Genomic DNA, 13,790 nt, shown 5'->3' with positions numbered 1-13,790 from the left:
AGATGTTTTTGAAATGTTGTATGAGAAATGGTTAAAGTTTCATCATCTGATAAAACCTGGTTTCCCACAAATCCATCAACCTTCGGTCTAAATATTACAATGTTTCAACAAAATACAATCCAAAATTAGTCAATCCTCAATTTTATCGTTTAAGAACAATGTCCCAGGCTCATTAATATTAGTAAACTAATTAGTGCAATTAATCCTTTTAATATCTTATACAGAATAAAATCAAAATTAAAAATATAACCACAAACCATATTTAACCAAAGAAAAAACCTGACTCTCGCATCTTAAACCTGATTAAAATTTGTTGTTGGTGTGAGATTTAAAATGGAAAAGTTCCAGACCTACAACAAATATTGCTTGTTTAATGTTTTGAAGGACAGGTGTGGAGAATTTAAGAATTAAAATAAAAAAACCTGTATTTATTTTGTCTAAACAGAGCTCAGTTGGTTAATTTTAATGATATTTTTACCAAAGATGTTATCTGAATTCACTTCTGCAACAGTTAGCATTTTGCATGAAAATCTAAACATGATAGGAACCATTATTGCCAATAATTTTTTGATACAGTGATTATAAAATTGGAAAAGGACACGACAATGCTATGATTAATTCAGAAAAACAGAAACATGAAATCTTTTATAATTCAGACATTGGAATAAATTTGATACTTTTTCGATTCTTGATTATTTTCCAACTCAAAATATTTCAAAAATTTGGTCATTAATTTGTAAAGTTGACCGTGTGAGCTCGCAGTCTTTTCTCAATGTATTATCTGAAAGGTTACTCAGTATTTCTTTTTGAGTTTTATTTAATTTTTCTTAATAAATTATAATAAGTGTTCACAAGATGAATGAATGAATGATTGAGTGAGTGATGGATGATACAGTAAAGGAATGAATGAATGAAATATTCAATTGATGAATGAAAGAATAAGTAAATGAATGAAATTGTGTGCGATTTGATATACGCTGAAAAAAACTGCTTAAAAGGACTTAAACCACCATAATTTTTACTTATTTCATTTTTAAAGTCATCGCCATAATTTTCAACATATTGTTTTTTGTATGTTGAGTGGAAATTGTTATTGTTTTTTGCCAATATTCAAATTTTTTTTGAAAAATAATATTTGTGTTTTGAGTTAGTATAGTGCTAGAATGTATTTGTTTGAAAACCAGGGGTAACCTGACATAAATATCATATCTCTTGATATATTCCAATGTTTTGATTGGTGGATACTCTATAAATTTATGACCAATGAAAAGTAAATTATTTAAATCTTGATTTTCAAAAGTTGTTATTTAACTCATCTGATTGGTTAGTTTTCAGAGTTCTCTCTTGAGTATCAATTTGATTTCAATGAATCTGATTGGTCCATCCCTCTTAAGCTCACCTATTAACCAATGAAAGATCATTTCTATGATGATATACTAGAGGTATGATATTTGTGTCAGCATGTCCTATGTATATAATGTATTATTATCTAAAATCTTAATCTCAAACTTTATAACTCTAAGGTCTCTTTAAATATGAAGGGTATATGTGTTCAAGTTTCCATGGAAACACTTTGTTAGAAATTATTAGAAATATAAAATTTATGCAAAGATAAGATGTATTTGTGCAGGGCACTATTCTGTAAGAAATTCCAAAAATTCTAATAATAAAATTTCTGTGACAGTAGGAAAGTGTATGAAATTTGACACAAAAACGAAGACATGGGAAAATAGTTTGTCATTTCAGTGTTCGAATGCTCTTGTCCCGAAATATAATTTATCAACCGGACAATAATTTATTAAAGTCAGACATGTCTGGTATATATATATATGTAATGTTTCAACATGTAAATTGTTTTCAACTTTTTCTCCTGTAAAAATGCAATATCCAAGATGAATGCAATTTTTTTGTATTTGTAAAATTATGGACAATAAATCCGTATGAAACCTAAAAATGTGTTTTATTACATAGCCAATAATATTTCACAACAAAAAAACAACCCCAAGTACTGACGATCCAAAACCCGAAACGAAACCCAAAATCCAAAACATATTGTCAGCTAATAAAACTTTTCACATGAGGAAGTATATCAATCGTAAGTGAGTATTTCACAATGAAAAGTGGTGTCAGGTGTCTACAAGAGTAAGCATACCCTGCTTGGTGCCTATTTTAAATGTACAACCTGCGTGACTATAACGTTTGCCTGCATCACTGGCCTGGAGAATCTGTTTAAAAACCTGTGGGTTTCATCTTGAATAAAGACCTACTGGGATCGAACCTTAGACCTTCAGATTGAGAGCAAACATTATAATCTATATATTTTTTATTACAAAATCAACATTCTTTCATCATTAAAATGCATAATTCATACTTTAACTTTACAGTTTTAATCATTTTTGACTTCAGTCGGCATTTCTGTACCATTCAATGCAGCTAAGATATTTTTGGCTGTTAGTTCGGACATGGCGGATCGTGTTTTATCAGTGGCACTAGCAATGTGGGGCAAGACTACACAGTTATCAAGAGTCAGTAGGGGACTATCTGTGGGTAGAGGTTCAGGGGTGGTAACATCAAGACCTGCGGCACCAATCTCTCCCGATTTTAACGCCTCGTATAAATCTTCCTGATTAACCACGCCTCCACGACTGGTGTTTATAAAAATGGCAGATTTTTTCATTTTCTTGAATAAATCTTTGTTGAACATTCCTTTTGTTTCTTCTGTCAGAGCGCACGTTGCAAGAACAAAATCAGAGTTGGCTAAAAGTTCGTCCTTAGACACATAAGTTGCCCCAACTTCTGAAGCATGTGGATTTTCAAATTTGTCACTATACAGAATCTTTGCAACCCCAAATGGTCGAAGACATTGTGCTATCGTAAAGCCAATTCGACCCAAGCCTACAATTCCAACAGTGGCGCCATCTAGACCGGGTCCACACAGCCACATTGGTTTCCAAGTTCCCCATGTTCCATTTGCAACAGCCGCCATGGCTGAAATATAACAATTAAATAATCGATATTTTTAGGACAATTGGAATATCAGTCTCAAAATAGTACTGATAGTCTTAGAATGTCTATGGGTTGATATAAAAATATACTATTTTGAAAGTTTACATTGAAAAGAAACACATTTCTCTCCTAGAAATTTCAACCCACAAAAGTCACAAATTTTGGCTGAAAACTGTCCTCTGTAAAAACAAATTTTGAAGACATTATGTGTGCTTATGTTTATATTTTTATCAACAGAAAGTCATTCTAAGACTATCAGTACTATATTGAGGCTGATATTTAAATTCTCATACTCAGACAATAATCATTTATCTAAAAACAGAATCATCTGACACTGACAAATTTTCACATCAATTCAGTATATCTAACATTCACCATCTTTAAAATTAAGGGTATTATTAGCTCAATGATGCTTGTGCTAAAATGGGTATGATTTAAAATAGGATGTGAAAGCATAAATTAGATCCTCAAAAGCACTAGATGTGGCATCATTATCTTTACGATTGACGATTTAAACTCAGTGCACCTAATTGCCTAGCAATAACAATACCAGACTCGGCTATGCTACTACAAGAAAACAGTGGCGGCGCCAACCTCCCGAAAAGGGTAGTACAAATTGGGGGAACACTGACTCTATGGTGGTCAACTGTCAAGACTAAATTCAAAATGCAGTGGAGGCGTCTTGGAGATTACCCCTCTTGCCACTGCAAGGAAAAATGACAATCATCCAATTCATCGTTAGGAAATATTGTCGGTGAATTTGTTCACATTTTCAAAGTAAATAATCATGTGAAGAGAAACAGACACATGGGTTGAAATAAAGAAAATTAACTCCAAACATTGTTCAATAACACAACAAATAAAAAATTCCATTTACCTTCCTTGAGCCTGCGACTAGTAGTAAGTAACAAGGCCATTGTTAATTCCGCTACAGCGTTGGTCAAAACTCCAGGCGTGAACCCAACTTTAACATTATATTTCTTACACGCTGTTAAATCTATATGATCATACCCTACAGACATTGTACCAACTACTTTCAACTGGGGACCTAGAATTAGACAAGAAATGGAGTTTTACACCCTACTATTTGATACACTAGGGGTACTCTATAAGTCAATACATCACCGCATTTAACAGTAAATCTAAAAAAAATGGAGAAGAAATGAGTTTTACATACTATTTGATATTTGGGTTACTTTTAAGGTTAATGCATCAGCACTGTAACTGAAATAAAAGATGAAATGGAGTTTTAGGCCCTACAATAGGCCATATCTAATCCAATGCTGGAGTATGCTTTCAACTTAACAAAAAGTGGTTAATTAGAATTTATCCTCAAATCTTGAAGTAAAAATTATATTTTTAAGGGACTGCAAACGCTATATGGTACCACACAAAAGAATGAGATCTACTTATTTAACTCTAGAGGGTTCACATTGAACCTATGAATCTACTTTTACCAATTGACGGAAATGCAAGTATAGACCATATAGTAGGCTAATAGGTAAAATGAAACCCAAACTCACCAAGGACCAAGGTCTACCTTTACCCCTAGTTCAGATTGCACCAAATAAGGGTCTACTTTTAACCTTAGATACTAATGGGCCTTATAGGCTATAGGTTTTTATGTACTCATAACGGACCATATCGGGACAATCTTTACCTCGATACACACTGAGCAATCATTGATTCTGGCATAAATTCATGTTATCTATTTGGGTTAGTAGGCCTAGTCTACTGTCATCTTGCAGTTTAAGGCCTGTATACTTAGTTAGCCTCTATATATTATTATACATGATAACAGTTCAGTTATAATTTCATTACAAAATATATTAAGACCATGCATTATCAGTGTGGCTTCTATTCTACCACTATCAAGGCACGAGAAGCTAGGATTAGATTACTCTCCCCACAGACCACTTATAAATAGTTTGAGCAAAATATGCATAAGCTTTCCTACGTCTGAAAACTGAAGGCTTGGAAAAAGGGTCAAAATTAATACCTATAGCACTAAACACCTAAGTAATAATGAAATATTATGACTCGAATTTCATGTTCTATTAGGCTATTCTTCACATGGAGATTACTACAATGAGTTTAACTTTAAGTGTTGAGAACTCATAATTAGGCCTAGGGCCTACCTGCAGCTTTCAAAACTTCTTCATCTATTTTTTCAGTCAGGAGACAAAACAAGGCATCTTTTCCCTGAACTCTTTTCAATAATTCCTCCCTTGGCACTGGATCATCTTTATTCCATTGCTCCACCTGACAGGAGGGTGCCAACAGGGCTGGTCCTGATTCTGGAACTCTGCGAGTGATGTAAACCGACGGCTTGCTGGAGCTCATCTTCCTTGTGGATCCCAAATTTTTGCTAAAAAATCCCAGACAAAGTCTACTTTGTTCTGTTTTTATCACTCCTCGTATTAAACACTGCAAACCTTGAAAATTCATTATCTAATGTCAACAAAATGGAGAGATAACTGATAAGCCATGATAACTACATGGTCGAAGGGAGAAAACTCTATTTAACAAACTAGTTAACTACAGACTACAGTTAATTTCTCCAGTACTAAATTTCCTGAAATCCAATTCTGAAATTTAGACTCGATTAAAAAATTCATTGACAAATTTTAGGCTTTAGGTTTTGCGTAATTCTTGACTTGGATTATCTGGATGGAAACAAACTACAGTTGACGAAAGCTTCGTGTCAACAGCAAAGGAGTCATCAAAATTTTCAAATTCTGAACACTTGAATTGACGTTTTGTTAGTGGGCCATTGTAGTGGTATGTATTTTGACATATTTTGGTCTTTCACTTCACTTGTTACACTCTGGGGGATTCAGAAACTGTGTAGTGTTTTCGATATAAACTGTCGTAAAGACTACAGACTATCATTAATTTCTCCATTGGTGTTGAACATAGTGGAAAATAATTTGATATTTGATACAACTTTCGAATTGTGCAGGGTATGAATGAAATAAATCTTAAACTGGCATACCAAATTACATAGCCATGTATACCAAATTACATAGCCATGTATACCAAATTACATAGCCATGTATACCAATTTACATAGCCATTAATACCAAATTACATAGCCATCTATACCAAATTACATAGCCATGAAGACCAAATTACATAGCCATGTATACCAAGTTACATAGCCATGTATACCAAGTTACATAGCCATGTATACCAAATTACATAGCCACGTATACCAAATTACATAGCCACGTATACCAAATTACATAGCCATGTATACCAAGTTACATAGCCTTGTATACCAAATTACATAGCCACGTATACCAAATTACATAGCCATGTATACCAAGTTACATAGCCATGTATACCAAATTACATAGCCATGTATACCAAGTTACATAGCCATCTATACCAAATTACATAGCCATGTATACCAAATTACATAGCCATGTATACCAAATTACATAGCCACGTATACCAAATTACGTAGCCATGTATACCAAATTAATTAGCCATGTATACCAAATTACGTAGCCATGTATACCAAATTACATAGCCATGTATACCAAATTACATAGCCATGTATACCAATTTACATAGCCATGTATAACAAATTACATAGCCATACGTAGCCATGAATACCAAATTACGTAGCCACGTATACCAATTTACATAGCCATGAATACCAAATTACATAGCCTGTATACCAAATTACATAGCCATACATAGCCATGAATACCAAATTACATAGCCACGTATACCAATTTACATAGCCATGAATACCAAATTACATAGCCTGTATACCAAATTACATAGCCTGTATACCAGATTACATAGCCTGTATACCAAATTACATAGCTATGTATACTATTTGCAGAATGTGATAAGCTCCAGTGGTGGCACCAGCCTCCCAGGACTGGGGGTACAAGTAGGGGGCAGGGCAGACTGACTCAATGACAATGGGGGGACAGTGTTGAGGCCTAATTCAAACTGCAGCAACTTTGTCGAGGTGTCATAGTCACAAACCTCGTTTTTCTGACCCTACTTTGATAAACCCAGTACAGTAATATTTCAAAACAAAATAAAACACCTGAAGGTCAGGAAATTATCTTCTTACTGAATACATGATTCAAAGTAATTGAATATTTATATAAGTTATTTGGACACAAAAACAACCTCTGTATCAAAGAATAAAATATTTTTTTTATCTTTTCATTGAATTTATCTTGGGAGGGATAAGAGTCACATTTAATTTTCTATAGATCGTAAATAATTATTGAAAGATAAGATTTAATTACAAAAACTAAAACAAAGTGAATATAAATGTTGTCAATTGTTAAAAAATCAATAGAAGAATTAAGCTTAGCCGCGATATGCTAAAAATAGAACACATGCATGACTTGAGTAGGACAATTGGTTGGACAAATCACTCTTACAATTGTTAAAGTTGTGCATCACGTGATATGCATGATCTATGATCTATGACATCATGGCCGATCTCTTATATGAGAAAAACATGTTGGGTTTAAAAACTGAGACTTGTCTGGAAGTAAGAAATGAGACTGGCCAGGCATTGGTCAGTGTGTAGATTGAAATACAATGAATACAGAAGATATTCATAACAGATCAATTACAAGCACCTGTTGCCAGAATACCTGCTAGCTAGCAAGTTTTTTAACTTGTGAAAATATGTCAATAAGCCTATATATAAATGGAGATATTAAAACGATTAAAACAGAACCTAAAAAAAACATGTTGCTCGGAGTTTCACGCTATGCAATCTTCAGACAACTAACCTTCTTCTACTGAAGTTGGATAAGTCGTTTGTTATGTATATTGAAGGTCTCCTTTTTAAATAGACCATAATGAATATTTCAACATTAAACTATAGAATATTGATCTATTTGGTTACCATGGTGTTAGTATATACATCAGATGTTGAATAATTAGATTTATTGCTTAATATTCAATTGTAGTAAAAGATAAACTTCTCTATAGGACATTTTCACCTCAGGTTTTTTTATTGGGTATGTTAGTCTTTTCTATAGCATCATATTTCATCGTAGTTACTTGATTCTTAATTGATCCGTCAGTTTTTGGTGGCAACAAAGTCACCCAACTTGTGATGCAGGATTTTAATAAAGCATTTGATGTAGTGTGGAGTGATGGCTAGAGACTTTTATTCCTAAGTCTCCAGTTTAAGTGATAGATGGACATTAATGATTTTATTATAATATTGGTCTGTGGTGTATTTGACATATGAACATTAGTCATTTTGATAAAGCATTTGATGTAGTGTGGAGTGATGGCTAGACATATATTCTACTGTTTGATTTCAGTTCATTAGTTCAATAAGGTACAGAAAAGTAGGATATAAAACTAATTTCATTTCATTGGCCCAAACAGTAAGATAAAAAAAACATTTTATTTTATTAGCACAAAAGATACAAAAAGTAGAACTTTCCCATTCATTTTTTTTAGTTTTTACAATTTATGCTACAGTTGACTTAAAACTGATCAATGTATCCAGTGAAGAAATTAGTACTGTGTCAATTGAAAGCTTTCGTATTGTATATATCCTAATGATATAAATCATTATTCTTTGAGATATCTGTATCAAAACACTGTTCTCACTGACGTTGGTGAAGTGAACCTAATTCTGACCCATGAAGAATAAAGAGTTTCTTATTATAAAAACTATCCATGATATGCCACAGTGCATGTTTTGAAATTTAGCCTTTTAAACCTTCTTTTAACCATTTTCAGTAGTGTCCATTTAACTTTCTGAATACATACCAAAATTCCTCTGTCCAGTTGAGCCATGGAAACTTAATGAAGCAAACATAGTTTTTATAAGCTCACTTCAAATGTGACATCTATGAATTTGGCATTCACTTTTGTCAGTCTGTGCACATTGGCTTTAAAGCATTCTTAGACCTTTGTTACCCACCTTATGGTATCTTTGTACCTCTCTGCAACGCCTTTGGCTCCATGAGTTAGACCGTCTTCATTAGCCCACATGGTGCAGAAAAGTAGGACGTAAAACTCCATTCACTTCATTTCATTTCCGTGAGTTAGACGGGTTCAATCCCCGCATAGGTTGAGATTATACCTTCGGATGACATGGAAAAAGCGTCTAGTTGCTGAGATGGGACAATGAACCCGAGGCCTTGCGTGCTACGGGCTATGCATATTACAGATTGCTTGACAGTTGGAAATCAAAAAAAGGGCAGACTAATGCCTAATGTCCCTCATTGCACACTGCATGGCATTGTCTTCATTAGCCCACATGGTGCAGAAAAGTAGGACCACTACCTTCATTAATTTCTTGTGGTATGACATTTTGTGAACCGGCTGTGTTGGTGTATGTTATCATGTCTCACAAGCTATGGTTTTATTGTATTGTAGTGTGATTAAAACAGATCAGTGATCAAAGAATGGTTTAATGTCATTAATATTTGACACCAAGTCATTCAGTGTGTTCAACGTGGAAGTCAAGGTGAAACATCTTCAAGATTCAAGATGGAGAGAAGCCAATCTTCGGGTATATCAACGTTTATGAATAATCTTTTAAAGGATTATGATAAGATTAGAGGTGGGTTATTTACAATAATCTTGGTAAAGAGAGCTCAATTTCAGCTTTCTGTATGGTCATCTAAATACATGTACGGTATTTACTTTACCAGCGGATACAGCTCAATTTGAGCTATCTGTACAGTAGTCTAAATATCTACTTTACTAGCTAATAGAGCTCAATTTCAGCTATCTGTACAGTAGTCTAAATATCTACTTCACAAGCTGATAGAGCTCAATTTCAGCTATCTGTATGGTCATCTAAATATTTACTTTACCAACTGATAGAGCTTGATTTCAGCTATCTGTATATTAGTCATCTAAATATTTACTTTACCAACTGATAGAGCTCGATTTCAGCTATCTGTATATTAGTCATCTAAATATTTACTTTACAAGCTAAGCTTTGTTTTATTTTTTTAAAGGTAAGAGTAAAAATAGTTTGAATGACCCATTCTGGGATGTGGTTGTCATAACAACAGCGGATGAGAATCAGAAGGAGGCTTATGAGATCCAACTAGAGAATAAATTAGCGCGGAATGAGTTACCTCTTGATGTTGATTGGTTCATTGTTGCTGACCCGCCTGGAGCTAAAATAGGTAGGTTCCTAAGCAATATTTTTTTTCGAAATACACTTATCAAATTGCGTTCAATGCTAATGTTAAGCTCAGTCTGGAACCCTCGAACAATCTATTTGTAGTCAAGATTTCATAACATTTGACACAATTAAAGACAATACCAAAGAAGGTAACTATTTATTATTTTTTAATAAATTTGTAAAAATCTGTTTTTCAGGAAATGGAGGCTCAACATTGGTAGCCTTGGAAACCTTACATAAGAAGTTCGGGGATGATTTATTTAATTTGCGTGTAATGATCAATCACGCGGGAGGTTGGAGTCAGCGTATGCCCAGTGCAAGCATTCTGGGTAAAATTTTCACAACCGTCCCTCATGGAAACCCGATTTATCAAATGTTGGACGTCAACCTAGCTTGGTATTGGCCGTTTGTTAAAAAAATGACGGCAGGAGTTTTAGTAGCGTGTGCAGATGTCTTGCTGACTTTCAATTTAAATTGCCATGACGACTGGAAGGTCAGTGATTCTGGATTTACAGCCTTGGCACATCCGTCTCCAATGAAATTAGGAAATACTCACGGAGTTTATGTTGTCAAGGAACCAAACAAGATAAATTCTGCAAAACATATCGTTAAGGCAGAGTGTCTGGAAGTTCTGCAAAAACCGTCTGACGAGAGAATGTTGGAAGCTAGTGCCATTTTTGCAGAATCTGGGGTTCATACTTTCGCTGATGGGTGCACCGTTAACGGAAAATGTGTGTACACTGATAGTTCCTTCTTCTTTGGAGCAGACGTCGTGCGGAAACTGTTAGAACTGAAAAAAGAATTGGGCGTGTTGACCTGTGAGATTGATGCCTATGGAGATTTTTTACAGGCTTTAGGCCCTCGAGCTAATGACAAGTACATCACATATAATTCCAATATCAGTGAAATTACTCAGAATCTAACAGAATGTCGGCTCAAAGTTTTTGAAAAACTAAAAGGCACTGATATCCACATCTTGATAATGAATGCATCAAAATTCAATCATATCGGCACAACAAAAGAATATTTGGAACATTTTTGTGAGGACGAAATATTTCGTAAAGAAGTGGCAATCGAATCTGATGTGTTCAATGATTGGGTGGAAGTTTTGAGCTCCCCGCGCAAAAAGAAACGAAAGCTGAATAGTATCGTCCCAGAAAACAGTTGCGTGATGCATTCCTCTTTATTAAGTTCGTCCCTAATTCAGTCCAACTCAGTTTTAGAATACTGCCATTTTGAACTTCCAGTAGAAGTGGGCTCGCGAAGTATTTTGAGTAATTGCCAGTATTTGGAAACTTCTGACAAAATCCTGAAAATTCCATCCAATCTATTTATCCACACTGTACCAGTCTGTTCTGAAACATTGTCCAAGTTTGTAACTGTTTTTTTCCAAATTGACGACAATTTGAAAAAATCTGTACCGATGAAAGAAATTTTAAAATTACCATTCATGAAATCAGATTTAGAAACTTTGATAAAATCTTGGGGAATACAGTCAATCCAATCTGCAGTAAATAACGGGGTATGCTCCTTGTGGACAGCCCAAATTTTCCCTGCGGAGGACACCATGACTGAATCTTTTAAAAAATCCCTTGATATGATTCAATCCATCTCTGCATCATCTAATTCAAGCTTGTCTCTGAAAAATGCTCAGTTGTTTTCCTTTTCTGATTTGTTAAAAATGAAAGACGTAAAAGGTATGATTCAGTTTCGAGAATCACTCAGAGAAAAAATCTGCCCAAAACCTAATAATGGAATTTCATAATTGTCTGTCATATCATTTCTGACTTCACCGACTAATATTTACTTTAAGGGCCCGCACACCCTAACGATCACCAGTCGCGTATGGTTGTAATTACGAATAGTGATCAGTTTCGAATGCGTCTGTGAGTTACATTCGGAACTCATGACTACTTTCATTATTCACAACCAACACAACTGGTATATTCTATAGTGTGAAAAAAAAAAAAATTGATAACCGTGATTATTTACGGCTTTTGAGTATTTGTCTTTTACATTCTGTAAAGAAGGCTTTAAAATCAATATCCAGCATAAAGGTTCTAGACATATTTGATTGGTTTAGGCTTAAGCTATTCTTTCAAAAAGTTTCCAGGGCTAACTTAAATAAAATCTATTATTATATTAGATCTATGCAAATTAACTTGAAAAAGTTCCACGCTCTTAATATATGAATATTTAATTTATTACTGGTACACTGGTATGGGTATGTAGTTTATAATTCTATTTGATTATTTATTTTAATGATGGACTTCGTATTTCACTGAACACGATTGAGATTGTGCTATTTATCATAGGCTATGTAGGTATATTTCATCTTTTCATGCGTCTTATTCATGCATCATATCTTCCATGCATATTCATTGCCTTCAATTTAGACAATTTTATTTTGAAGTAGTTGGGAGTCATGTCTATCGAGAGCTCTAGATTGTTCATTTGACTGTATATACCAGTCATGTCTATCGAGAGCTCTAGCCTGTAGATTTGACTGTATATACCAGTCATGTCTATCGAGAGCTCTAGCCTGTAGATTTGACTGTATTTACCAGTCATGTCTATCGAGAGCTCTAGATTGTTGATTTGACTGTATATACCAGTCATGTCTACTAGAGCTCTAGATTGTTGATTTGACTGTATTTACCAGTCATGTCTGACTAGAGCTCTAGCCTATTGATTTGGCTGTATTTACCAGTCATGTCTGACTAGAGTTCTAGACTGTTGATTTGACTGTATTTACCAGTCATGTCTGACTAGAGCTCTAGATTGTTGATTTGACTGTATATACCAGTCATGTCTATCGAGAGCTCTAGATTGTTGATTTGACTGTATATACCAGTCATGTCTATCGAGAGCTCTAGATTGTTGATTTGACTGTATATACCGGTCATGTCTATCGAGAGCTCTGGCTTGTCGATTTGACTGTATGTACCAGTCATGTCTGACTAGAGCTCTAGACTGTTGATTTGACTGTATATACCAGTCATGTCTGACTAGAGCTCTAGATTGTTGATTTGACTGTATATACCAGTCATGTCTATCGAGAGCTCTGGCTTGTTGATTTGACTGTATATACCAGTCATGTCTGACTAGAGCTCTAGACTGTTGATTTGACTGTATATACCAGTCATGTCTGACTAGAGCTCTAGGTTTGTTCTCAAACAGAGGATCACCAATTTCTCCCTTGGGTACATAATTGAAATGTACCTTATGTACACTGTAAAGGGTATATTTCGATGGTGCCCTGATCAAGAACGATTCTGTTGGACTCAATTTGTCCGGTATTTGGGTTTGTCAATTGGGTTTATTATTTATTGTAGATAAAGAGGTAGGGGGAGTTGCGTACAGTATTACTTTATCTGTGAACACATTGCTTGAGAAACTTAAGCCCCCTCCCTTTACACCAAACAATGTGGTGAATGGGCTATAACTTATAGAGAAAAAAGAAGGGGGTGCTCTAATAATATTCAGTGATTTAATTTTGGGGCTGGTACTGATTTGTTACCCTGTAACTTTTTCATGGGGGTGGGTGGAATTTTTTTGTTGCTTTTGTATCGATAGCAACAAAGCCCCATTGTCCACTTCTCTGCCTTCGTAATTCTATATTGTCCAAAACTTT

General features: G+C 34.6%; 3 protein-coding genes across 3 annotated transcripts; 2 read left to right on the top strand and 1 right to left on the bottom strand.

The window, feature by feature from the left end:
- Positions 1–2,386: 2,386 nt before the first annotated feature.
- On the bottom strand, positions 2,387–5,349 carry LOTGIDRAFT_113208 (hypothetical protein; the record flags this gene model as incomplete). The annotated part of the gene is made up of 3 exons (XM_009051044.1): positions 2,387–2,988; positions 3,884–4,054; positions 5,145–5,349. 3 exons carry the CDS (start codon positions 5,347–5,349, stop codon positions 2,387–2,389), a joined length of 978 nt encoding a protein of 325 aa, XP_009049292.1.
- A 1,411-nt stretch (positions 5,350–6,760) lies between these two features.
- Positions 6,761–6,934, top strand: LOTGIDRAFT_112805 (hypothetical protein; the record flags this gene model as incomplete). The annotated part of the gene is made up of 1 exon (XM_009051043.1): positions 6,761–6,934. One exon carries the CDS (start codon positions 6,761–6,763, stop codon positions 6,932–6,934), a length of 174 nt encoding a protein of 57 aa, XP_009049291.1.
- A 3,108-nt stretch (positions 6,935–10,042) lies between these two features.
- On the top strand, positions 10,043–11,921 carry LOTGIDRAFT_112785 (hypothetical protein; the record flags this gene model as incomplete). Its single annotated transcript, XM_009051042.1, has 3 exons — positions 10,043–10,157; positions 10,354–11,255; positions 11,295–11,921. Coding segments are annotated over 3 exons (1,644 nt in total), but the record flags the coding sequence as incomplete, so codon positions are not given.
- Between the last annotated feature and the right edge of the window lie 1,869 nt (positions 11,922–13,790).

Source organism: Lottia gigantea (assembly GCF_000327385.1).
Source record: "Lottia gigantea unplaced genomic scaffold LOTGIsca_16, whole genome shotgun sequence".
Lineage (NCBI taxonomy): Eukaryota > Metazoa > Mollusca > Gastropoda > Lottiidae > Lottia > Lottia gigantea.
Note: the sequence above shows the minus strand (reverse complement) of the source record. Positions and strands in the feature narration are given on the sequence as shown.